The following is a 26,164-nucleotide window of genomic DNA, read 5'->3' on the forward strand; positions in this document are numbered from 1 at the left end:
GTTAGGATTAGGTATTAGGATTAGGGTTATAATTCGAGGGTAAGAATAGGGTTATAATTAGAGGTTAGGATTAGGTATTGGGATTAGGGTTAGGATTAGGGTTATAATTCGAGGGTAAGCATAAGGTTATAATTAGGGGTTAGGATTAGGGTTATCATTAGGGGTTAGGATTAGGGTTAAAATTCGAGGGTAAGAATAGGGTTATAATTAGGGATTAGGATAAGAGGTTAGGATTAGGTTTAGGATTGGGGTTATAATTAGCAGGAGTCCAAAGTCTGTGCAAGAGATGGGGGGGAAATGTGCTCTGGACAAGTAGGGAGACACCTAGTGGCGGCTTTTTTAAACATAAATAAAACATAGAAAACTTTTTTTTTTTTTTTTTTAAACAAAGAACATTAGAAAGATGTTTTATTTACCATATAGAGTGCAATAGCAAAAAAAATTTTATGAGAGTGATCATTTTTACTTTTATATTCTTCTATCTATGGCGCGATATGTAAGGACACATTTCTTAAGCCATGATCTGTACTTTCTATTGATACCATTTTGGGGTAGATGGGACTTTATTGCTGCTTCTTATTTAATTTATTAATAACTAATTTATCAAATAAAATTATTATATATATATTAGTTCTGACAGTTCTAAATGCTGCAATAACATATATGTTGTGCATGTGTGAGCATGCATGCGTACGTTCTTGAGAGTGTGCATCTGTGTGGGCGAGTGTGCATCTGTGTGGGCGTGCATAAGCAGCTCAGCTCCGCCTCCTTGTAATAAATAAAAAAGTAATCTTATAAGTTTGGCAGCTCCATCATCACCGCGGAAGGTGCAGTTTTATACCCAAACATCTATCCCAGTGTTTCCCAACCAGGGTTCCTCCAACTGTTGGAAAACTACAACTCCCAGCATGCCTGGAAAGCCTTCTGCTGTCCGGGCATGCTTGGAGTTGTAGTTTTGCAACAGCTGGAGGCACCCTGGTTGGGAAACACTGATCTATCCAATGTCTGCAGCTCTTACAGCAAACACAGCCGTCAGGTTCCGTCACATTGGGCAGCAGCCAGACCAGCGGGTACTGAGCGCCCGTATACCCTGTACCCCAATTCCAGGTCTGTCCTAGTGACCGCGCTATGTAACTAATAGAAAGTCATATGTGCACATCTTAATACATGCAGGTCTGTGGGCTTCAAGGGAATCCTGCTGCTCCTCCTGCCGAGACAGCAAATCCGTCCATTGTGCGGATCGCTAGAAACAAAACGCTCAGCACAATGGTCACAAATAATGGAACCGACAAGAGCGTGCGGTGTGCAAGTCAGAGGAGAGGCAGGTGAGTGCGGTGTGCAAGTCAGAGGAGAGGCAGGTGAGTGCAAGTCAGAGGAGAGGCAGGTGAGTGCGGTGTGCAAGTCAGAGGAGAGGCAGGTGAGTGCGGTGTGCAAGTCAGAGGAGAGGCAGGTGAGTGCGGTGTGCAAGTCAGAGGAGAGGCAGGTGAGTGCGGTGTGCAAGTCAGAGGAGAGGCAGGTGAGTGCGGTGTGCAAGTCAGAGGAGAGGCAGGTGAGTGCAAGTCAGAGGAGAGGCAGGTGAGTGCGGTGTGCAAGTCAGAGGAGAGGCAGGTGAGTGCAAGTCAGAGGAGAGGCAGGTGAGTGCGGCGTGCAAGTCAGAGGAGAGGCAGGTGAGTGCAGTGTGCAAGTCAGAGGAGAGGCAGGTGAGTGCGGCGTGCAAGTCAGAGGAGAGGCAGGTGAGTGCGGCGTGCAAGTCAGAGGAGGGGCAGGTGAGTGCGGTGTGCAAGTCAGAGGAGAGGCAGGTGAGTGCAAGTCAGAGGAGAGGCAGGTGAGAAGCAGGTGAGTGCGGGTGCAAGTCAGAGGAGAGGCAGGTGAGTGCGGCGTGCAAGTCAGAGGAGAGGCAGGTGAGAGGCAGGTGAGTGCGGAGTGCAAGTCAGAGGAGAGGCAGGTGAGAGGCAGGTGAGTGCGGTGTGCAAGTCAGAGGAGAGGCAGGTGAGTGCGGTGTGCAAGTCAGAGGAGAGGCAGGTGAGTGCGGTGTGCAAGTCAGAGGAGAGGCAGGTGAGTGCAAGTCAGAGGAGAGGCAGGTGAGTGCAGTGTGCAAGTCAGAGGAGAGGCAGGTGAGTGCGGTGTGCAAGTCAGAGGAGAGGCAGGTGAGTGCGGTGTGCAAGTCAGAGGAGAGGCAGGTGAGTGCAGTGTGTAAGTCAGAGGAGAGGCAGGTGAGTGCGGTGTGCAAGTCAGAGGAGAGGCAGGTGAGTGCGGTGTGCAAGTCAGAGGAGAGGCAGGTGAGTGCAGTGTGTAAGTCAGAGGAGAGGCAGGTGAGTGCGGTGTGCAAGTCAGAGGAGGGGCAGGTGAGTGCGGAGTGTAAGTCAGAGGAGGAGCAGGTGAGTGCGGAGTGCAAGTCAGAGGAGAGGCAGGTGAGTGCGGTGTGCAAGTCAGAGGAGAGGCAGGTGAGTGCGGTGTGCAAGTCAGAGGAGAGGCAGGTGAGTGCGGTGTGCAAGTCAGAGGAGAGGCAGGTGAGTGCGGTGTGCAAGTCAGAGGAGAGGCAGGTGAGTGCGGTGTGCAAGTCAGAGGAGAGGCAGGTGAGTGCGGTGTGCAAGTCAGAGGAGAGGCAGGTGAGTGCGGTGTGCAAGTCAGAGGAGAGGCAGGTGAGTGCGGTGTGCAAGTCAGAGGAGAGGCAGGTGAGTGCGGTGTGCAAGTCAGAGGAGAGGCAGGTGAGTGCGGTGTGCAAGTCAGAGGAGAGGCAGGTGAGTGCGGTGTGCAAGTCAGAGGAGAGGCAGGTGAACGGCGGGACCCCTGTGATGTTGCACGCACCCCCCCCCCCCCCCCCCCCGTTTGTAATCAGTCCCCAGAGCGTGTTCGCTCCGGGTCTGATTACCGGCGACCACTGGGCCGGCGGCGTGTGACGTCACGCCCCCGTGTCATGTCACGCTCTGCCCCTCAATGCAAGCCTACGGGAGGGGGCGTGACAGCTATCACGCCCCCTCCCGTAGGCTTGCATTGAGGGGCGGAGCGTGACATCACACTGGGGCGGAGGCGTGACGTCACACACCGGTGGCCTTGTGGTCGGAGCGAACACGCTCCGGGGACTGATTACAAACGGGTGCCACGTGCATGATCCTGAGGGTCCCCAGCGGCGGGACTCCCGCGATCAGGCATCTTATCCCCTATCCTTTGGATAGGGGATAAGATATCTAAGCACCGGAGAACCCCTTTAATGTGCATAAAGAAGCCAAGGAAAGATGGAAAAATCTCCAAAAGGCATCAAATTACAGATTAGACATTCTTATAATATGTCACCAAAAGTTACATTTTATTTCCATCATTTACACTTTCAAAATAACAGAAAACAAAAAATGGCATCTGCAAAAGTTTGGGCCTCCTGCAGAATTTATAGCATGTACTGCCCCCTTTGGCAAGTATCACAGCTTGCAAACGCTTTTTGTAACCAGCCAAGAGTCTCAATTCTTGTTTGAGGTATCTTTGCCCATTCTTCCTTACAAAAGTCTTCCAGTTCTTTGAGATTTCTGGGCTGTCTGTCACGCACTGCTCTTTTAAGGTCTATCCATAGATTTTCAATAATGTTGAGGTCAGGAGATTGTGAAGGCCATGGCAAAACCTTCAGTTTACGCCTCCTTGTGTAATCCCCCGTGGATTTCGAGGTGTGTTTAGGATCATTATCCATTTGTAGAAGCCATCCTCTCTTTAACTTCAGCTTTTTCACAGATGGCATCAAGTTAGCATCCAAAATTTGCTGAAATTTTATTGAATCAATTTTTCCTTCTACTCGTGAGATGTTCCCTGTGCCACTGGCTGCAATACAACCCCAAAGCATGATTGATCCACCCCCATGCTTAACAGTTGGACAGAGGTTCTTTTCATTAAATTCTGTTCCCCTTCTTCTTCAAACGTACCTTTGCTCATTCCGGCCAAAAAGTTAAATTTTAACCTCATCGGTCCACAGAACTTGTTTCCAAAATGCATCAGGCTTGTCTATATGTTCATTTCCAAAGTTCAAACGCAGATTTTTGTGGTGAGGACGTAGAAGAGGTTTTCTTCTGATGACTCTTCCATGAAGACCATATTTGTACAAGTATCTCTTTATAGTGGAATAGTGTACCACAACTCCAGTGTCTGCCAGATCTTTCTGGAGGGATTGTGCAGTCAAATGTGGGTTTTGAATTGTTTATCTCACAATCCTGTGAGCTGTCCTGTCTGATATTTTTCTTGGTCTTCCATATCTTGCTTTAACTTCCACTGTTCCTGATGACTGCCATTTCTTAATTACATTCCGAACAGAGGATATTGACATCTGAAAACGTTTTTCTATCTTCTTATAGCCTTCTCCAGCTTTGTTAGCGTCAACTATTTTCAGTTTCAGATTTCTAGACAACTGCTTAGAAGAACCCATGGTGCTGATTGTTGGGGCAAGGTCAGATGAGTCTGGGCATTTAAAACCTTTGAGATTGACATCACCCGGTCTTCCCACATGATGATTGAGAACAATCCATGATACTGGTAGGTCTCAGCTTTGTAAAGGGGGCAGTGCATGCTATAAATTCTGCAGGGTGCACAAACTTTTGCAGACGCCATTTTTTTGTTTTCTGTTATTTTGAAACTGTAAATGATGGAAATAAAATGTAACTTTTGATGACATATTATAAGAATGTCTAATCTGTAATTTAATGCCTTTTGGAGATTTCCCATCTTTCCTTGGCTTCTTTATACACATTAATACAAATTTTTACCTGGGGTGCCCAACCTTTTGATCCCCACTGTATATAAGGACAGTTACCATATATAAAGAGTTATCCATATAAGGACAGTTTTGCCGTATACTGATTTATATTGGTAAGAATGAGGCCAATAAGGGAAGACGAGGGCCCCTGAATGACGCACACACAATGCCATGTAGTGGCTGGAGTGGTATAAAGCATGTAATCACTGGACTATGGAGCACAGGAGATGTATTCTCTGGAGCAGTGCTTCCCAGTTGTTTTGGGTCCACGGTCTCAGGTGGGGAAGGGTTTGGGTTGGCCGGCATCCCTGCCCTTTCAAAACAGTGCGGCAGCTCAGAAAGTAACCATACTCAGGGAAGGTCTACTGCCACACAGACTGCCTGACCAAGCTCCTACAGATCAGGCAGAGTGCTCCTGAATTCTGTCTTATCCTAGACAGAACTGTGTGTACATACAGTAACAGTCCTCTCTATTCCCTCCCTGCACTCATCTCTAAGATCATAGATAAAACTGTGTGGCCATACAGTTACAGCTGCACAGTCTTCTCTATCCCCTCCCTGCACCCATCTCTATAATCATAGAGAAAACTGTGTGGTCATACAGTTACAGCTGCACAGTCCTCTCTATCCCCTCCCTGCACTATTCTCTATAATCATAGAGAGAACTCTGTGGTCATACTGTTACAGCTGCACAGTCCTCTCTATTCCCTCCCTGCACTCATCTCTATGATCATAGAGAGAACTGTGTGGTCATACAGTTACAGCTGCACAGTCCTCTCTATCCCCTCCCTGCACTATTCTCTATGATCATAGAGAGAACTCTGTGGTCATACTGTTGGCTGCACAGTCCTCTCTATCCCTTCCCTGCACTCTATGATCATAGAGAGAACTGTGTGGTCATACAGTTACAGCTGTACAGTCCTCTCTATCCCCTCCCTGCACTCATCACTATGGTCATATAGAGAACTGTGTGGTCATGTAGTTACAGCTGCACAGTCCTCTCTATCCCCTCCCTGCACTCATCACTATGGTCATAGAGAGAACTGTGTGGTCATACGGTTACAGCTGCACAGTCCTCTCTATCCCCTCCCTACACTCATCTATATGATCATAGAGAGAACTGTGTGGTCATACAGTTACAGACACACATTCCTCTCCATCTCCTGCCTGCACTCATCTATATGATCATAGACAGAACTGTGTGGTCATATAGTTACAGCAGTAAAGTCTTCTCTATCCCCTCCCTGCACTCATCTCTATGATCATAGAGAGAACTGTGTGGTCATACGGTTACAGCTGCACAGTCCTCTCTATCCCCTCCCTGCACTCATCTCTATGATCATAGAGAGAACTGTGTGGTCATACAGTTACAGCTGTACAGTCCTCTCTATCCCCTCCCTGCACTCACCTATATTATCATAGAGAACTGTGTGGTCATACAGTTACAGCTGCACAGTCCTCTCTATCCCCTCCCTGCACTCATCACTATAATCATATAGAGAACTGTGTGGTCATACAGTAATAGCTGCACAGTCCTCTCTATCCCCTCCCTGCACTCATCTCTATGATCAGTACAGTGAGGTAACAGGATGTTACAGCCAGAGTAATCCTGGAGTCTGGGGAGGTGACTAAACCATCGGACCCCAAGCATTCAGCATTAACCATTTCACTGCCTCACCTTAGAGATTCATAATTAAGGGGTCAAAGGATAAATAATAAGTTTTTGTCATTATAGGAAACCTCCTGCAACTATTGAAGCTAAGAGCTGTCGGACTGATGACTGTATCATAGTGATCAAGTGTTTCACAACCAGGGTGCCTTCAGCTGTTGCAAAACTACAACTGTGTGCATTCCCGGACAGCCGCATGCTGGGAGTTGTAGTTTTGCAACAGCTATAGGCACCCTGGTTGGGAAACACTGTAGTGATCTATAACGCTTTCAGTTCAGGCCTTAAACCTGTGGTGCACATATGTATAAAAAAGGGGAAAAAAAAAAATAATAATAATAAATAATAATAATAAAAATAAAACATAACAATAAAATATGTAACATATTAAAAGACTAAAAACAACAGATCTTAAAAAACAAATACAAAACCAAATGATGAATAAAACGGATGCCCATGATGACAGCTCCGGGCCGGGCGCAGATCTCCTTGTCAGACATAGATATAAATAAGTGAAGCCTGATGAAAAGCCGACAGATGTAGAAAAAACGTCTCCTGACCCCTGAGCGGCCGCTCACCCGGTCCTCACAATCACTGCAGCGTTATTTATACCCCCCGGGGACTTACCTCATCTGTGATCTGACCTCCAAACGTCACCCATGTTCCTGTAGAAGACACAGAAGCCAGAATGTCAAGAATATCGTAAGAATCCTCGGCATGTCGCACACAGCGAGGTCAATAGGAAGGACAGTAACTAACAGCAGGTTAGGGTGTCCCCATAAGGCCTGGATCACACAATGCAGTATTTCTAAACGCCTTATATTCCAACTGAAAAACAAAAACTGCACCAAACCATGCACTCTAGATTCTAGCTTAAAGGGGTTATCCAGGAAAAAGCTTATTTTTATATATCAACTGGCTCCAGAAAGTTAAACACATTTGTAAATTACTTCTATTAAAAAAACTTAATTGTTTCAGTACTTATGAGCTGATGAAGTTGAGTTGTTCTTTTCTGTCTAAGTGCTCTCTGATGACACCTGTCTCGGGAGCTGTCCAGAGTAGAAGCAAATCCCCCATAGCAAACCTCTTCTACTCTGTGCAGTTCCCGAGACAAGCAGAGAGCACTGTTGCCAGACAGAAAACAACAACTCAGCTTCAGCAGCTGATAATTATTGGATGGATTAAGATTTTTTAATAGAAGTAATTTACAAATCTGTTTAACAGTTTTTTCCTGGAATAACCCTTTAAGGCCAGGTTCACACACTGTATTCTACATGTATTTTGAGGCACCCTTAAGGACTAAGCCTGTTTTTTACCTTAAAGGGGTACTCCGCCCCTAGACCTCTTATCCCCTATCCAAAGGATGGGGGATAAGATGTCTGATCGCGGGGGTTCTGCCGCTGAGAACCCCTGCGATCTCCCTGCTGCACCTGCCGTTTGTTTAGAGCGTCGGGTGCAGCGCCAGAGGTTCGTGGCGTCACAGCCGCACCCCGATCCGGAGGTCATGGCCACGCCCCCCTCAATGCAAGTCTATGACTATGATAGACTTACATTGAGGAGACATGGTCGTGATGTCACAGGCGGGGTGTGTCCGTGACATCACGAGCCTCCACCTCGCCAGCCATCTGGCACAGAGCAAAGTTCACTCCATGCACCGGATGTCTGGAGTGCCGCAGCTGAGATCACAGGATAGGGGATAAGATGTCTAGGGGCAGGGTACCCCTTTAAAGACTAAGCCCGATTATTCAAATCTGACCCGTAACTCTCTAAGTGGTAATAACTCAAAGCTTTCACTGAGTGAAGAGATTGTGAGACAGTTTTTTTGTGACATACTGTACTTTATATTAGTAGTAAATTTGTGTTAATACATGCAGCGTTTTTGTGAAAGCCATAGTGAATGAATGGAGCGCTGGCCACACAGTGTGCTCTGTTCATTGCTTCTCCGTTCTCATGATCGGTCACCGTTCCAACCATTGTGCCCCATGATAGGATTTTTATCGCCACAGGGTTTCCAAACCAGGGTGCCCAGGCGGCCAAAAAACCCAAAATGTACTGGGATACTGCAAACACCCCCTCTTATAGAAAGATGTCCTTGGTGTTTTGTACTGGGTTGCCGCATAAGCCAGTGTTTCTCATACTATGTGCCTCCACTTGTTGTGGAACTAAAACTCCCAGCATGCCCGGACAGCCAACGGCTGTCAGGGCATGCTGGGAGTTGTAGTTTTGCAACAGCTGGAAGTACCCTGGTTGTGAAACAGTGGGAATAAGTTTGCAAGATGGGAAAATACTCTTTTAAAAGGTCCCTAAACACATGCTAGCCATCAGCCAATAATCTCAGCCCACACATATCTCCTATGATCCTCACATTTACTGTATGGCAAAAATGATGTTCTCTTAATTTTGTGGGTGGGTACGATTATATATATATATATATATATATATATATATATATATATATATACGATTATGGAGATTTATATTATATCGATTATTATAATTTATATTGCTTTTTATGTATATATATTTTATTTTTGTGTTGCTGTGTTCCATAACTTTTCTATTTTCCATCCGACTGCATTGTTTCGGGTACCGATTTTTTGCGGGATGAGCTGAGCTTTTATTATTTACTATTTTTCCGATACATGCTACCTTTTGATTTTTATTCCACGCTTGGACCAAAATAGGCAATTCTTGTGCTTTTCTTTTACGGCGTTTACTATATGGAATAAGTAACATTATGGTTTTATAGTACAAGTCAATACGAACGTGGCAATACCGTTTATGTATAGTTTTTTTTTAATAATAATAATTATACAGGGCTTTATTAGGAAAGGAACATATTTTTTATTTCTTTACTTAATTTATTTATTGACAAACCTTTTATAGTATACTATACTTCTGTACTACAGTTTAACTATCAGTATTACACTGACATTAAGCGTATGGTTGGCCCACCCAGGCTTCTGTACATGGCAGACATAAGGTCATCAGCTGGCCTCCTACTGCCATAGCAACCATCGGGACCCCGGGAATTGCTAAGCACAGCATTTATGGGGATAACACTGCTGAGACCAGTGCGGTTTCTGTCTCAGCCACTGTGGTGGGATCCAGGCTGTGATTGACAGCCGGGTCCCGCCATCGATCTCCTGCAGCACGTCGGGGAATGGCGGGAAGAGGTTTAAATGAAATGGACAAAAATGTGTGAAACCGTACGACCATATGTCTGACAGATACGAGACTGCAGCAAAATATTGTGCACGATTCCAGGCCAACTGTTTCTACAATACATATAATGGATGCAAAAACGATGATGTGAATGTAGTCCGATCTGTGGGGCTCTAAGCGCTGAGCTGCGCCATGTTTGGAAGCCCTATAGTAAATGAATGAAGCGCTGTCCACCATTCTCAGAATCAGTGGCCATTCCAACAGTTGTGCTCCCACCGATTAGATTTTTATCACCTATCCTATGGGTAGGGCAATGTTTAAACACCTGGGTGCCTCCAGCTGTTGCAAAACTACAACTCCCAGCATGCTCGGACAGCCGTTGGCTGTCCAGGCATGCTGGGAGTTGTAGTTTTGCAACAGCTGGAAGCGCTTTGGTTGGGAAACACTGGTATAACACTGGTATAATTGTGAAACAATGGGATAGAGAATACCTTTGCAAGATGGGAAAATACCCCTTTAAGGGTCCTAAGCACATGATAGGCACCAAGATGTACCGGGATACTGCAAACCCCCCCTCTTGAAGAAAGGTGTCCTTGGTGTTTTGTACTGGGATACAGCATAGGCCAGTGATTCCCAACCAGTGTGCCTAAACCTGTTGCAAAACTGCAACTTGCAGTTCCCAGTGGGTGTTCTCTGCCCTGCCGACCCTCTATAAAAAAATATATTGGGTTAATAAACAGTGAATTAGGCCACACCCCTGAGGAACAACAAACAAACCGTAAGGCCCCGATCACTTCTCATAAGCGTCACTTTATTTCTAACTAAATAAATAACATGGGAAACAGACAAATTTAAGACAAAATGTTCCCAGTTGTGCCATAACCTTCCCTTTGACTCTTGAAATCTTTTTTATTAATTTTCAGAATATCACACAATAAAAACAACAATATAAAACAGACTCTAAAGAAATGTTAGATTTTGTACTCACCTAAGCCCAGGCAGGAGACCCTTAGGCCGGACTTTCCAAGATTTCTGAAAAAGAACATGTGACCTTGTTACTATAAGAACAATGTATGGATTCATTACCAGTGAACGGTCCGCAGTGTAAGGGATGGAGGACAATGAGGATAAAGGACAGAGGTATGATGGGAAATGGTAATCAGAACTACTATCACCTGTGAAACAGCACAAACAAGAGGTAACGCAAGAGGAAAAAGAGTCACCGTTACCATATTAACCAGAGTTCTTCTTTACATTTTTTTATGTAATACATAAATTATAAGACACTACTGATGAGTCTCTATTCACTACACATAATAATGTGGATCAGTACAGGACCTCACCAGCAGATTAGTGAGTACAGCCCTGGAGTATAATACAGGATATAACTCAGGATCAGTACAGGATAAGTAATGTAATGTATATACACAGTGACCCCACCAGCAGAATAGTGAGTACAGCCCTGGAGTATAATACAGGATATAACTCAGGATCAGTAATGTAATGTATATATACAGTGACCCCACCAGCAGAATAGTGAGTACAGCTCTGGAGTATAATACAGGATATAACTCAGGATCAGTACAGGATAAGTAATGTAATGTATGTACACAGTGACCTCACCAGCAGAATAGTGAGTACAGCTCTGGAGTATAATACAGGATATAACTCAGGATCAGTACAGGATAAGTAATGTATGTACACAGTGACCTCACCAGCAGAATAGTGAGTACAGCTCTGGGGTATAATACAGGATATAACTCAGGATCAGTAATGTAATGTATATATACAGTGACCCCACCAGCAGAATAGTGAGTACAGCTCTGGGGTATAATACAGGATATAACTCAGGATCAGTAATGTAATGTATGTACACAGTGACCTCACCAGCAGAATAGTGAGTACAGCTCTGGGGTATAATACAGGGTATAACTCAGGATCAGTAATGTAATGTATGTACACAGTTACCTCACCAGCAAAATAGTGAGTACAGCTCTGGAGTATAATACAGGGTATAACTCAGGATCAGTACAGGATAAGTAATGTATGTACACAGTGACCTCACCAGCAGAATAGTGAGTACAGCTCTGGGGTATAATACAGGATATAACTCAGGATCAGTACAGGATAAGTAATGTAATGTATGTACACAGTGACCTCACCAGCAGAATAGTGAGTACAGCTCTGGAGTATAATACAGGATATAACTCAGGATCAGTACAGGATAAGTAATGTAATGTATATACAGTGACCTCACCAGCAGAATAGTGAGTACAGCTCTGGGGTATAATACAGGATATAACTCAGGATCAGTACAGGATAAGTAATATAATGTATGTACACAGTGACCTCACCAGCAGAATAGTGAGTACAGCTCTGGAGTATAATACAGGATATAACTCAGGATCAGTACAGGATAAGTAATGTAATGTATGTACACAGTGACCTCACCAGCAGAATAGTGAGTACATCTCTGGAGTATAATACAGGATATAACTCAGGATCAGTACAGGATAAGTAATGTAATGTATGTACACAGTGATCTCACCAGCAGAATAGTGAGTACAGCTCTGGGGTATAATACAGGATATAACTCAGGATCCGTACAGAATAAGTAATGTAATGTATACACAGTGACCTCACCAGCAGAATAGTGAGTACAGCTCTGGAGTATAATACAGAATATAACTCAGGATCAGTACAGGTTAAGTAATGTATTGTATGTACACAGTGATCTCACCAGCAGAATAGTGAGTACAGCTCTGGGAGATAATACAGGATATATAACTCAGGATCAGTACAGGATAAGTAATGTATTGTATGTACACAGTGATCTCACCAGCAGAATAGTGAGTGCAGCTCTGGAGTATAATACAGGATATAACTCAGGATCAGTACAGGATAAGTAATGTAATGTACACAGTGACCTCACCAGCAGAATAGTGAGTACAGCTCTGGGGTATAATACAGGATATAACTCAGGATCAGTACAGGATAAGTAATGTATTGTATGTACACAGTGACCTCACCAGCAGAATAGTGAGTACAGCTCTGGGGTATAATACAGGATATAACTCAGGATCAGTACAGGATAAGTAATGTAATGTATGTACACAGTGACCTCACCAGCAGAATAGTGAGTACAGCTCTGGAGTATAATAAGGATGTAACATATTGTATATAAATATTGACAACTTTACATCCAGATAAGTTCACACACAGCAGCGCGGATGGAGTTCTGGGATAACAGATGCTGGTTGTTACATTCATCACAGTATTAGACTGAATCATCAGATTACGCCGTCCAATCCCCTTTTTTTTGCAAAGCTGCCAGAGGTTGAATGGGAGGCGAAGCTCGTTCCTGTGCCGGGACCATGTTGTGTGGAGAGTTTAATTATGTCCTTCAGGCATGAAACGCGCTGAGCAGATGTGCAGGGTCTTCTTAGTTCTCTCTTCTACGCTAGAAATTCTGCTATTTCCAGTAAGCGATTCAAAATTCTCAGGACACTGACGGGGGTTATAGAGGAGTAAATGACCATCGCGGCAGAGATGACACCGGACTAAGGCTGCGTTCACACGGCAGAAAATCTGCAAGTCTGCTGAAATCCCGCACAGGAAAGCAGACGGACGACTTTTCAGTTTTATGAATGGGACAGCGGAATCTCCAATAAAAGTAAAACATTTTTAATTTAGCAGATTTTCCGAGAGGAATTCTCTTGCTGTGTGAACAAAGCCTAAGAGGAAACCTCCGACAACCAACCAGGAATGTCTACTCCTTTTTAGTACCGCTACAAATATGACGGAAAATACACTGGGGGACAATCTATAGTCTGTTTTACTTTTTTTTGTGTGTATTAAATAGTCGCAAATATTTGGGCAATGGGTAAAAAGTGGTAAAAGTAATTTAGACTATTTGAATGAAACAACTTTCATGCAGTACGGCGCGGTCAGATCGTGGAACACACTGAGAAACCTGTCTGTATTGAAGCAGGTTTGCTATTTATGAAGTACATGCAGCATTGTAATTAAAGGGGTACTCCACTGGAAGATCTTTATTTTTTTTTTTTAAACTCAACTGGTGCCAGAACGTTAAACAGATTTGCAAATTACTTCTATTTAAAAATCTTAACCCTTCCGGCGCTTATCAACTGCTGTATGCTCCACAGAAAGTTCTTTTCTTTTTGAATTTCCTTTCAGTCTGATCACAGTGCTCTCTGCTGACACCTCTGTCCATGTCAGGAACTGTCCAGAGTAGGAGCAAATACCCATAGCAAACCTCTCCTGCTCTGGACAGTTCCTAAAATGGACAGCGGTGTCAGCAGAGAGCACTGTGGTCAGGCAGAAAGGAAATTAAAAAAGAAAAGAACTTCCTGTGTATTATACAATAGCTGATAACTATTGGAAGGGGTACTCCAGTGGAAAACTTTTTTTTTTTTTTTAATTAACTGGTGCCAGATTTGTAAATAACTTCTATAAAAAAAAATCTTAATCCTTCCAGTACTTTTTAGAAGCTGTATACTAAAGAGAAATCCAAAAAAGAAATGCATTTTCTCTGATGTCATGACCACAGTGCTCTCTGCTGCCACCTATGTCCATTTTAGGAACTGTCCAGAGTAGGAGAAATTCCCCATAGCAAACATATGCTGCTCTGGACAGTTCCTAAAATGGACAGCAGAGGTCAGCAGAGAGCACTGTGGTCATGACATCAGAGGAAATGCATTTCATTTGGGATTTCTCTTTAGGATACAGCCCCTAAAAAGTACTGGAAGGATTAAGATTTTTTAATAGAAGTGATTTACAAATCTGTTCTGGCACCAGTTGATTTAATTATTTTTTTCCTGTGGAGTACCCCTTTAATGTGGGATGTACATGGCGTGCGCCCAGCCCAGTGTTTCCCTACCATGATGTCTCCAGCTGTTGCCGTTGGCTGTATGGGCATGCATGGAGTTGTAGTTTTGCAACAGCTGGAGGCCCCTTGGTTGTTAAAACACCGGCCCAGGCAAATGGGGCAAACTTACACAGACAATAATACATTCTCCTCACTGAGTGAACACAGCCATAAAGGGGTACTCCACTGACCAAGCGCTTGGAATTTAGTTCCGAGCGCTGGGTACAGGGGTTGTGATGTCATGGCCACGCCCCTCATGACGTCACACCACGCCCCTCAATGCAGGTCTCTGGGAGGGGGCGTGGTGCCTGCCACGCCCCCTCCCAGAGACCTGCAATGAGGGGCGTGGTGTGATGTCACGAGGGGAGTGGTCGTGACATCCCGACCCCGCAGCCCGCACCCAGCATTTGGAACTATATGTTCCGAACGCTGGGACAGTTGAGTACCCCTTTAAGAAGCTTATTTATGATCACATTGATTTCCGTGCGTATTTAGGGCGTGTATTTCACATTTGTTTGAGCACTCCCATTGACTTCAATGACAGGCAGAATATATTCGAAAAAGTAACACGTCTGCTATTCAATGAAACGGTAAATCGCTGTTTCCCCATAAAAGGGGGTGTGGCTATGAAGGATCACGTTATCCGCCGTGTAATACAGAGCAGTGCGAAAATAAGTGCACTGGCCTATTCTTACAAAAATATATAAAAATAAATATATAAATTAATAAACAAAACAGAATAAATAATATCTACAATAATAAATACACCGTAAGGCATTGTAGAGATAACGGCCATGATATCCTGCAGACCCTGCGGCCCGGGCCCTGATGACATCACTTCCTGTATATAGGGAATAAAACGGCCCAAAGTGACACAGGAGGGTCCAGGTTATATTTATTGGATACTGGGAATGAAGATCTGAATTCTGATTGGCCGATAATAACACTTCGATAGGCGAGAGTGTTATGTGACGACACGTACAGCCGGGACCGTCACATTCATAGACCGTCATGTCCGCTCCATTATTCAGAATGTGGCCGCCTCTGCGCATGGATTACTACAAACCTCAGACCAATGAGACCCCTGAAGAGATCTGCCATGTGTGACCTGTGCGGGCATGCTGGGAGTTATAGTTTTACAACAGCTGGAGATCCACACACCAGAGGGGCCAAGCTACTTACAGGGAGGTCCTATATACAGGGAGGTCCTATATACAGGCCTATATACAGGGGGTCCTATATACAGGGAGGTCCTATACACAGGGAGGTCCTATACACAGGGAGGTCCTATATACAGGGAGGTCCTATATACAGGGAGGTCCAATACAAAGGGGGTCCAATATACAGGGAGGTCCTCTATACAGGGAGGTCCTATATACAGGGGGTCCAATATACAGGGGGTCCTATATACAGGAGATCCTATATACAGGAGGTCCTATACACAGGGAGGTCCTATACACAGGGAGGTCCTATACACAGGGAGGTCCTATACACAGGGGGTCCAATATACAGGGAGGTCCTATACACAGGGAGGTCCTATACACAGGGAGGTCCTATATACAGGAAGGGCCTATATACAGGGGGAAAATAAGTATTTGGTCAATAAGAAAAGTTCATCTCAATACTTTGTTATATCCCTTTGTTGGCAATGACAGAGGTCACATGTTTTCTGTCTTCACAAGGTTCTCACACACTGTTGCTGGTATTTTGGCCCATTCCTCCATGCAGATCTCCTCTAGAGCAGTGATGTTTTGGGGCTGTCACTGGGCAACACAGACTTTCAACTCCTTCCAAAGGTTTTCTATGGGGTTGAGATCTGGAGACTGGTTAGGCCACTCCAGGACCTTGAAATGCTTCTTATGAAGCAACTCCTTCTTGCCCGGGCGGTGTGTTTGGGATCATTGTCATGCTGAAAGACCCAGCCACGTTTCATCTTCAATGCCCTTGCTGATGGAAGGAGGTTTTAACTCAAAATCTCCCAATATATGGCCCCATTAATTCTTTCCTTTACAGCGATCAGTCCTCCTGGTCCCTTAGCAGAAAAACAGCCCCAAAGCCTGATGTTTCCACCCCCATGCTTCACAGTAGGTATGGTGTTCTTGGATGCAACTCAGCATTCTTTCTCCTCCAAACACGACAAGTTGAGTTTTTACTAAAAAGTTCTACTTTGGTTTCATCTGATCATATGACATTCTCCCAATCCTCTTCTGGATCATCCAAATGCTCTCTAGCAAACTTCAGACGGACCCAGACATGTACTGGCTTAAGCAGGGGGACACGTCTGGCACTGCATGATTTGAGTCCCTGGCGGTGTAGTGTGTTACTGATGGTAGCCTTTGTTACTTTGGTCCCAGCTCTCTGCAGGTCATTCACTAGGTCCCCCGTGTGGTTCTGGGATTTTTTTCTCGCCGTTCTTGTGATCATTTTGACACCACGGGGCGAGATCTTGCGTGGAGCCCCAGATCGAGGGAGATTATCAGTGGTCTTGTATGTCTTCTACTTTCTAATAATTGCTCCCACAGAGGATTTCTACACACCAAGCTGCTTGTCTATTGCAGATTCAGTCTTCACAGCCTGGTGCAGGTCTACAATTGTTTCTGGTGTCCTTCAACAGCTCTTTGGTCTTGGCCATAGTGGAGTTTGGAGTGTGACTGTTTGAGGTTGTGGACAGGTGTCTTTTATACTGATAACAAGTTCATACAGGAGCCATTAATACAGGTAACAAGTGGAGGACAGAGGAGACTCTTACAGAAGAAGTTACAGGTCTGTGAGAGGCAGAAATCTTCTTGTTTGTAGGCGACCAAATACTTATTTTACCGAGGAATTTACCAATTAATTCATTAGAAATAGGACAATGTATTGTCTGTATTGTTGTTTTTGGCTTGCCAAGCCTTTTCAGTTCTTTCACCTGGCGGTGGATTGCTTGATTACCCTGACTACTTTCCAGTTGTTGATTGCTGGGTGTTTGTTTTATACAGGGGGTCCTATATACAGGAAGGTCCTATATACACAGGAAGTTCCTATATAAAGGGAGGTCATATATACAGGGAGGTCCTATATAAAGGGAGCTCCTATGTACAGGGAGGTCCTATATACAGGGAGGTCCTATATACAGGGAGGTCCTTTATACAGGGAGGTCCTATATACAGGGAGGTCCTATATACAGGGAGGTCCTATATACAGGGAGGTCCTATATACAGGGAGGTCCTATATACAGGGAGGTCCTATATACAGGGAGGTCCTATATACAGGGAGGTCCTATATACAGGGAGGTCCTATATACAGGGTGTCTTATATACAGGGAGGGCCTATATAAAGGGATCTCCTATATACAAGGAGGTCCTATATACAGGGAGGTTCTATATACAGGGGGTCCTATATACAGGGGGTCCTATATACAGGGAGGTCCTATATACAGGGGGTCCTATATACAGGGTGTCTTATATACAGGGAGGTCCTATATACAGGGAGGTCCTATATACAGGGAGGTCCTATATACAGGGAGGTCCTATATACAGGGGGTCCTATATACAGGGGGTCCTATATACAGGGGGTCCTATATACAGGGGGTACTATATACAGGGGGTCCTATATACAGGGGGTCCTATATACAGGCCTATATACAGGGAGCTCCTACCTACAAAGGATGATGTGTAAACAGACATTTTCCAACATCCAGATATCAATGACCCCACAACCAGCAGATGCCGACCCCAGTATACAGAGTCATATAGGCTCCTCGGCCCAGGACCAGATCCTGTAGGAGGCTCCACCTGCTCTGCACCATTTATAATCCGGGGTCCTATTACATGGCAGGTGGGGTCCGGGGGCCTCTCAGGCACAGGTGCAGCTGCTAAAACTACATTCCCTATAGTGCACAAGAACTGCAACATGTGCGATAGATAGATATGAGATAGATAGATAGATAGATAGATAGATATGAGATAGATAAATATGAGATAGATAGATAGATAGATATGAGATAGATAGATATGAGATAGATAGATAGATAGATAGATATGAGATAGATAGATAGATAGATAGATAGATATGAGATAGATAGAGATAGATAGATATGAGATAGATAGATATGAGATAGATAGATAGATATGAGATAGATAGATATGAGATAGATAGATATGAGATAGATAGATATGAGATAGATAGATAGATATGAGATAGATAGATAGATATATAGATAGATATGAGAGAGATAGAGATAGATAGATATGAGATAGATAGATATGAGATAGATAGATAGATATGAGATAGATAGATATGAGATAGATAGATAGATATGAGATAGATAGATATGAGATAGATAGATAGATAGATATGAGATAGATAGATAGATAGATAGATATGAGATAGATAGAGATAGATAGATATGAGATAGATAGATAGATATGAGATAGATAGATAGATATGAGATAGATAGATAGATATGAGATAGATAGATAGATATGAGATAGATAGATAGATATATAGATAGATATGAGAGAGATAGAGATAGATAGATATGAGATAGATAGATATGAGATAGATAGATAGATAGATAGATATGAGATAGATAGATAGATATGAGATAGATAGATAGATATGAGATAGATATGAGATAGATAGATAGATAGATATGAGATAGATAGAGAGAGATAGATATGAGATAGAGAGAGATAGATATGAGATAGATAGATATGAGATAGATAGATAGATAGATATGAGATAGATAGATAGATATGAGATAGATAGATAGATATGAGATAGATAGATATGAGATAGATAGATATGAGATAGATAGATATGAGATAGATAGATATGAGATAGATAGATATGAGATATAGATAGATAGATATGAGATAGATAGATATGAGATAGATAGATAGATATGAGATAGATAGATAGATAGATATGAGATAGATAGATATGAGATAGATATGAGATAGATATGAGATAGATATGAGATAGATATGAGATAGATATGAGATAGATATGAGATAGATAGATATGAGATAGATAGATATGAGATAGATAGATATGAGATAGATAGATATGAGATATAGATAGATAGATATGAGATAGATAGATAGATATGAGATAGATAGATATGAGATAGATAGATATGAGATAGATAGATAGATATGAGATAGATAGATAGATATGAGATAGATAGATAGATATGAGATAGATAGATAGATATGAGATAGATAGATAGATATGAGATAGATAGATATGAGATAGATAGATAGATATGAGATAGATAGATATGAGATAGATAGATAGATATGAGATAGATAGATAGATATGAGATAGATAGATATGAGATAGATAGATAGATATGAGATAGATAGATAGATATGAGATAGATAGAAAATTAATAGATCTGATATATATATAAAGTGTAAAGTATAGCTCGGCATCATTCATGCACATCATCTGCGGTTACTTTAAGTGTGAACATAACCCTATATCCGTCCTGTTCACAGACCAGAGCAAAGTTTTGCCATTTCTGCTCAATCCCTCTCTATATCACTAGAGGCAGGGTGGATGCAGGATGTAGCAGAGCTAAACGTGTTTGATAGGTAACAAGGGTTATTACGTTTCCAGGCAGCGCTATGGAAGAATACACAGGAGGCACTGGAGGAAAATTGTACAAAAAGGCGCAAGAGTTTTAAACAGGTTTTCAAAGAATAGAAAAACAGCAGATTTTGTCCAAAAACCACTCCCCGTCTGTCTCCAGGTTGGGTGCGGTTCTGCAGCTCAGTTCCATTGAGGTGACTTGAGCCAAGTTGTAATACCTCACCCAATCTGAGGACAGGGTGGCGCTGTTTTAAGAAGAACTCAGCTCTTGTTTCCTATTCCGGGATAATCCCTTTGATAAATTTGGCCTAAATCTTTGGCTTTCTGTGCGCCTCAGGCTGGGGCAGATTTCTGCTATTATTTCCACAGAATTTTCGGGCTTCATTATGATAAATATTTTGGGCTTCGGAGGCCTCTCCCCAGCCGCTCAGTTACACTCACATGAAGAGCGGTGCGAGAGGTGTAAAAATGCCAAAATGTTGCTAGTAAATATGACTTTTGTCCGCCGGGGGCATTATCATTACCACAGAGTTTTCGGAAATAACAAACTTATCTCAACTACATCTGATAAAACTGTCTGGAAACTAACTATTGTTTTCATTCAAAGGTCAGTGAAATGTCAGTGTTTCCCAACCAGGGTGCCTCCAGCTGTTGCAACACTACAACTCCTAGCATGCCCGGACAGCCGTTGGCTGTCCGGGCATGCTGGGAGTTGTAGTTTTGCAAAGTAAAGGACAATAAAGAAGCAGTGGTCTCCAAACTGTGGTCCTCCAGCTGTTGAAGAACTACAACTCCCAGCATGTGCGGAGAGCCAACGGCTGTCTGGGCATGTTGGGAGTTGTAGTTTTGCAAAATCATTGACAATAAAGCAGTGGTTTCCAAACTGTGGACCTCCAGCTGTTGCAGAACAACAACTCCAAGCATGCTCAAAGAGCTAATGGCTGTTCGGGCATGTTGGGAGTTGTAGTTTTGCAAAGCAAAGGACAATAAAGCAGTGGTCTCCAAACTGTGGCCCTCCAGCTGTTGCAGAACTACAGCTCCCAGCATGCCCTGACAGCCGTTGGCTGTCCGTGCATGCTGGGAGTTGTAGTTTTGCAAAATAATGGATAATGAAGCAGTGGTTTCTAAACTGTGGACCTCCAGCTGTTGCAGTACTACAACTCCCAGCATGCCCAGACAGCGGCTGGCTGTCCGGGCATGCTGGGAGTTGTAGTTTTGCAAAGTTAAGGACAATAAAGCAGTGGTCTTCAAACTGTGGCCCTCCAGCTGCTGCAGAACTACAACTCCTAGGGCATGCTGGGAGTTGTAGTTTTGCAAAGTAAAGGACAATCAAGCAGGGGACTCCAAACTATGGACCTCCAGCTGTTACAGAACTACAACGACTGTCTGGGCATGCTGGGAGTTGTAGTTTCGCAAAGTAAAGGACAATAAAGCAGTGGACTCCAAACTGTGGACCTCCAGCTGTTGCAGAACTACAACTCCCAGTATGCCCAGATAGAGGTTGGCTGTCCGGGCATGCTGGGAGTTGTAGTTTTGGAAAGTTAAGGACAATAAAGCAGTGGACTCCAAACTGTGGACCTCCAGCTGTTACAGAACTACAACTCCCAGTATGCCCAGAGAGCCAAGGGCTGTCTGGGCATGCTGGGAGTTGTAGTTTTGCAAAACCATGGACAATAGATCAGTGGACTCTGAACTGTGCGGATCTATATATATACAAGGGGTTGAGTCTCACTCAGGAATAGCTAAGAGTCCACTCCGGTGAGTGCTATATACTCTCTGCTGTATCTTACATACACAAGGGCTATTTACAGACAGAACCCGATGCTTGTGACTATAGGGCGCGCCGTGACCTCCATAACGCGGTAAACACTTCGCACAACTATACTGACATAGCAGAGGTGAAATGGAGTCTGTAAACTACTTTACTGCGGGATCATTACGTGTATTTAGTGGCATTTACGCAGTTAAATCCACCACATTGACTCAAACTCATCAAATAGTCAAGTAACAAATCCAGCTCTGCTACATCCGTAACCATATAAGCGAATGAAACGACAGAGATTAACACCCCATACCTATACTTCATGCCGGGCTGGCGCAGGCTGGATTCACTCGGGGGGTGAACACTTTGCACCGACAGATGTCCCAGGCTCCGCGCCACCATCGCCACCGCACGGAATTTCGTCCTGGCCGCGAGGCTCGGGCTGCTGACATTCTGCCGGTTCAGTCTATCGTCCCCGCTGCGACCTTTTAAACCGTGCTCCGAACAAGCGAAAGAGACCTGCATGGTGCCTTCTCCTGCCGATCCCCCCCCACCCGAAACAGTCCGCGAGGTTACTCCGCGACGGTGCGGTCGGTGACTACGCAAGAGATGGAGTCTACCGCATACAAGATCCTTATTCTTCTTTACTCTATACTCGGACAGCCGCCGCGGGGTTAACCAGTGGGATACGGATATTATAAAGCATTATCTGATCTTTAATCTCCTTCACAACCAATCTCTCCGGGGAATAGAAAAAATACACTTTATTCCGTCTATTCCCATCGTTACCGTGGCTTTAAGACGACGCAGCAGGAAACAAAATAAAAATATTTAATAATTATAATAATATATATATAAATGACTTAAAACAACAAAAGCTAAAAAAGCTTAAAAAATACAAAAAATTTACAAATAAACTAAAAAAATTAAAATTCTTTCTTGTAAAATTCCCCCAAAAAATTTAAAAAAGGGATTTAAGGTGAAGGGCTGGAGCGGGGAACGGCGGACGGAGACCTCCCGGGAAGGCACGTAGGGGGCTCAGTGCTGCGGATCCGAGGCTCATGCTGCTCAGATCTTAGATGTTCCTTCTTCGACAGCCGAGTCGCCCTCTGGAGTGCGGAGCGGGCGGCTCCTGTAGTGATCCCGGGAGCCTCACATGTCTCTGTAAGTCAATTAGGTCTCCAGTCATCTGCACAGAGCGGCCCCCGTCCATTCATTACTGAGGGGAACGCACCGACTACTAGTGGAGGATTAGTGAACAGGCACTATTGTTGTGCTTAGTGCTGACCCCCCTATATCAGTGTTTACCACCCAGGGTGCCTCCAGCTGTTGCAAAACTACAACTCCCAGCATGCCCGGACAGCCGAAGGCTGTCCGGGCATGCTGGGAGTTGTAGTTTTGCAACAGCTGGAGGCACCGTGGTTGGTAAACGCTGCCCTATATACACCTGCTGTGCGGCTGACATGTATACGGCTCCGTGCATTATTCGTCGTGGTCACAGACTGGAGCCTGTATACGGGGGCAGATATTGTGCACGGGTCAATTGGTTCAGATCTGCAAACACAACATCCAGGCAACGGTGACATTGTGTAACGCGATCCCTGCGCCGCCGCCGCCGCCGCCGCTGTATTTATATCGGCTTGGATCTCTGCCAGGGCAAAAAAAAATTATCTTTCAGTTGTTGATGCTTAAGGCTGCGTCCACACGGCCATCTAGACCCGTCCCATACTTCTCCCGTCAAAAATAAAAAACTGAATTTAAAGGGATACTCCGGCGGAAAGCTTTTTTATTTTTATAAATCAATTGGTGCCAGAAAGTAAAACAGATTTGTAAATTACTTAAATTAAAAAATCTTAATCCTTCCAGGACTTATTAGCTGCTGAATACTACAGAGGAAATTCTTTTCTTTTTGGAACACAGAGCTCTCTGCTGACATCTCTGTCCATTTTAGGAACTGTCCAGAACAGCATATGTTTGCTATGGGGATTTTCTCCTGCTCTGGACAGTTCTTAAAGGGGTTATCCAGGAAAAACCTTTTTTTTTTTATATATCAACTGGCTCCAGAAAGTTAAACAGATTTGTAAATTACTTCTATTAAAAAAAATCTTAATCCTTCCAATAATTATCAGCTGCTGAAGTTGAGCTGTTCTTTTCTAAGTGCTCTCCGATGATACGTGTCCCGGGAACCGCCCATTTTAAAAGCAAATCCCCATAGCAAACCTCTTCTACTCTGTGCAGTTCCCGAGACAAGCAGAGATGTCAGCAGAGAGAACTCAACTTCAGCAGCTGATAATAATTGAAAGGATTAAGATTTTTTAATGGAAGTAATTTACAAATCTGTTTAACTTTCTGGGGCCAGTTGATATAAAAAAAAGTTTTTTCCTGGAATACCCCTTTAAAATGGACAGAGGTGTCAGCAGAGAGCACTGTGCTCGTGATGTCAGCAGAGAGCTCTGTGTTCCAAAAAGAAAAGAATTTCCTCTCTAGTATTCAGCAGCTAAAAAGTATTGGAAGGATTAAGATTTTTTAATAGAAGTAATTTACAAATCTGTTTAACTTTCTGCCACCAGTTCATTTAAAAAAAAAAAAAAGTTTTCCACCGGAGTACCCCTTTAAAAAATAATAAAAAAACGGACAATTACGGATGCAAACGGATGTTATCCGTTTGTATCCATTTGGATCCGTTATTGTTCAGTTAATAAACAAAACAACATTTTTTTTGTTCCGAGCATGCTCAGAAGTAAAAACGGATCAAAAAACGGATTGAAAAAACGGAAGCAAACAGATGACATTAAAGGCTCATCCGTTTCCCATAGACTTCAATGGTAAATTTACTGTATCCGTTTTTTCGACGGAAGAAAAAATACTGCATGTGCTGTTTTTTCTGCCGTCAAAAAAACGGAAATGAGTGCAGACGGGTACAAACAGATGTAAACGGATTGTAAAAAAAATCACATTGACATGAATGTTTAAAAAAAAAAAAAAAAAAAGCGTTTTTAATCTGTTTACAGCCTGCAAGAACTGAACCAAAACGAGGATAAAAGAACGGGGACAGACGGCCGTGTGAACGCACCCTAAAAGTGGCGGTATACAGACGCATATGGAGGGACACGGAATCTGGTCATGTCAGGAACTGTCCAGAGTAGGAACAAATCCCCATAGCAAACCTCTCCTGCTCTGGACAGTTCCTGACACGGACAGAGGTGTCAGCAGAGAGCACTGTGATCAGAAGTACACAATTTCCTCCGTATTATACAGCAGCTGATAAGTACTGGAAGGTTAAGGTTTTTAAATAGACGTAATTTACAAATCTGTAGAACTTTCTGGGACCAGTTCTTTTTCCCTCCGGAGTACCCCTTTAATATTTAAAAAATTTCTGCATTAAGTAGTAAGGATTCTGCTTAATTCGATGGGGTCCGACAGGGATCTAATGCCGGGTGGAGCTGCCATAACCATAAATCAGGGGGTCTCCAAACTGTGGATCTATAGGTGTTGCAAAACTACAACTCCCAGCATGCTCGGACTGTCAACAGTGTTTCCCAACAAGGCTGTCGGGGCATGCTGGAAGTTGTAGTTTTGCAACAGCTGGAGGTGCAAAGCTTGGAGACCACTGCTGCAGTGTACAGATATATGGCATGCTGGGAGTTGTAGTTTTGCAACATGTGGAGGTCCGCAGTTTGGAGACCCCCTAACATAAATGATCAGCTTGAAGTGAATGTGTCCTCTGAGAATGAGATAACAGCTATAAGTACAGAGAGACCTACTGTGCACGGCTGCATTCCCAATGTGAAGTGTCAAGGAGGTGTGGCCAATGTCCTGAGGTGCCCTGCACTGTAACAACCCACTTTCCTATTATGACCCCTCCCCCCCTTCTTTGACTGACAGGCAGAGCTCTCTACAGCCTGACAACCCCTCCCCCATAGTGTATATAAAGTGAAATCTTAGATGCCGGTAAAAATGAGGGATCAATATTGAACTAAATAGAACAACGGTCTGCGGTATCTGCAGACTCTCTCACCCCCCATCATCATTCAATATCTGCATTGAGAATCTATACAGTACGGTATAAGAATAGAGAGGAAATCTATTATTCATGGCGGAGGGCGAGCAGGATATTCGCGGAGCGGACGCAGAGTGCGACAAATGTTTTCTTATCTTTTGGATGTCACGTAAAGGCCGGCGGTGGCGGCGAGGATCGTACCCATCTGCCATTTATAGAGGCACCACCTGTTGCCACGTGACCCCGCAGCACTGGCCGTCCTGTTCAAACGCACCCACCGCCGGAAAACCGGAGGAAAAACAACAACAACCATTTAATTCCAATAACAGAAGAGAAACGAGAAAATAAAGCAACATATAAATATAATAAAAATA

General features: G+C 43.8%; 1 protein-coding gene across 15 annotated transcripts in view; it reads right to left on the reverse strand.

Moving 5' to 3' along the window:
* KCNAB2 (potassium voltage-gated channel subfamily A regulatory beta subunit 2) overlaps positions 1–26,164 on the reverse strand; it is a 210,898-nt gene that overhangs the window by 42,099 nt on the left and 142,635 nt on the right. For 14 of the 15 annotated variants that reach the window (XM_056544493.1, XM_056544503.1, XM_056544500.1 and 11 more), the window contains 2 exons: positions 10,552–10,595; positions 7,026–7,063 (listed from right to left, as the gene is read on the reverse strand). In XM_056544493.1, coding sequence (XP_056400468.1) covers positions 7,026–7,063; positions 10,552–10,595 — 82 coding nt within the window. Of the gene's footprint in view, positions 1–7,025; positions 7,064–10,551; positions 10,596–22,103; positions 22,541–26,164 lie in introns of those variants that run through there. The other variant, XM_056544506.1, reaches the window with a different exon arrangement.

Source organism: Hyla sarda, chromosome 10, assembly GCF_029499605.1.
Source record: "Hyla sarda isolate aHylSar1 chromosome 10, aHylSar1.hap1, whole genome shotgun sequence".
Taxonomy (NCBI): Eukaryota; Metazoa; Chordata; class Amphibia; order Anura; family Hylidae; genus Hyla; species Hyla sarda.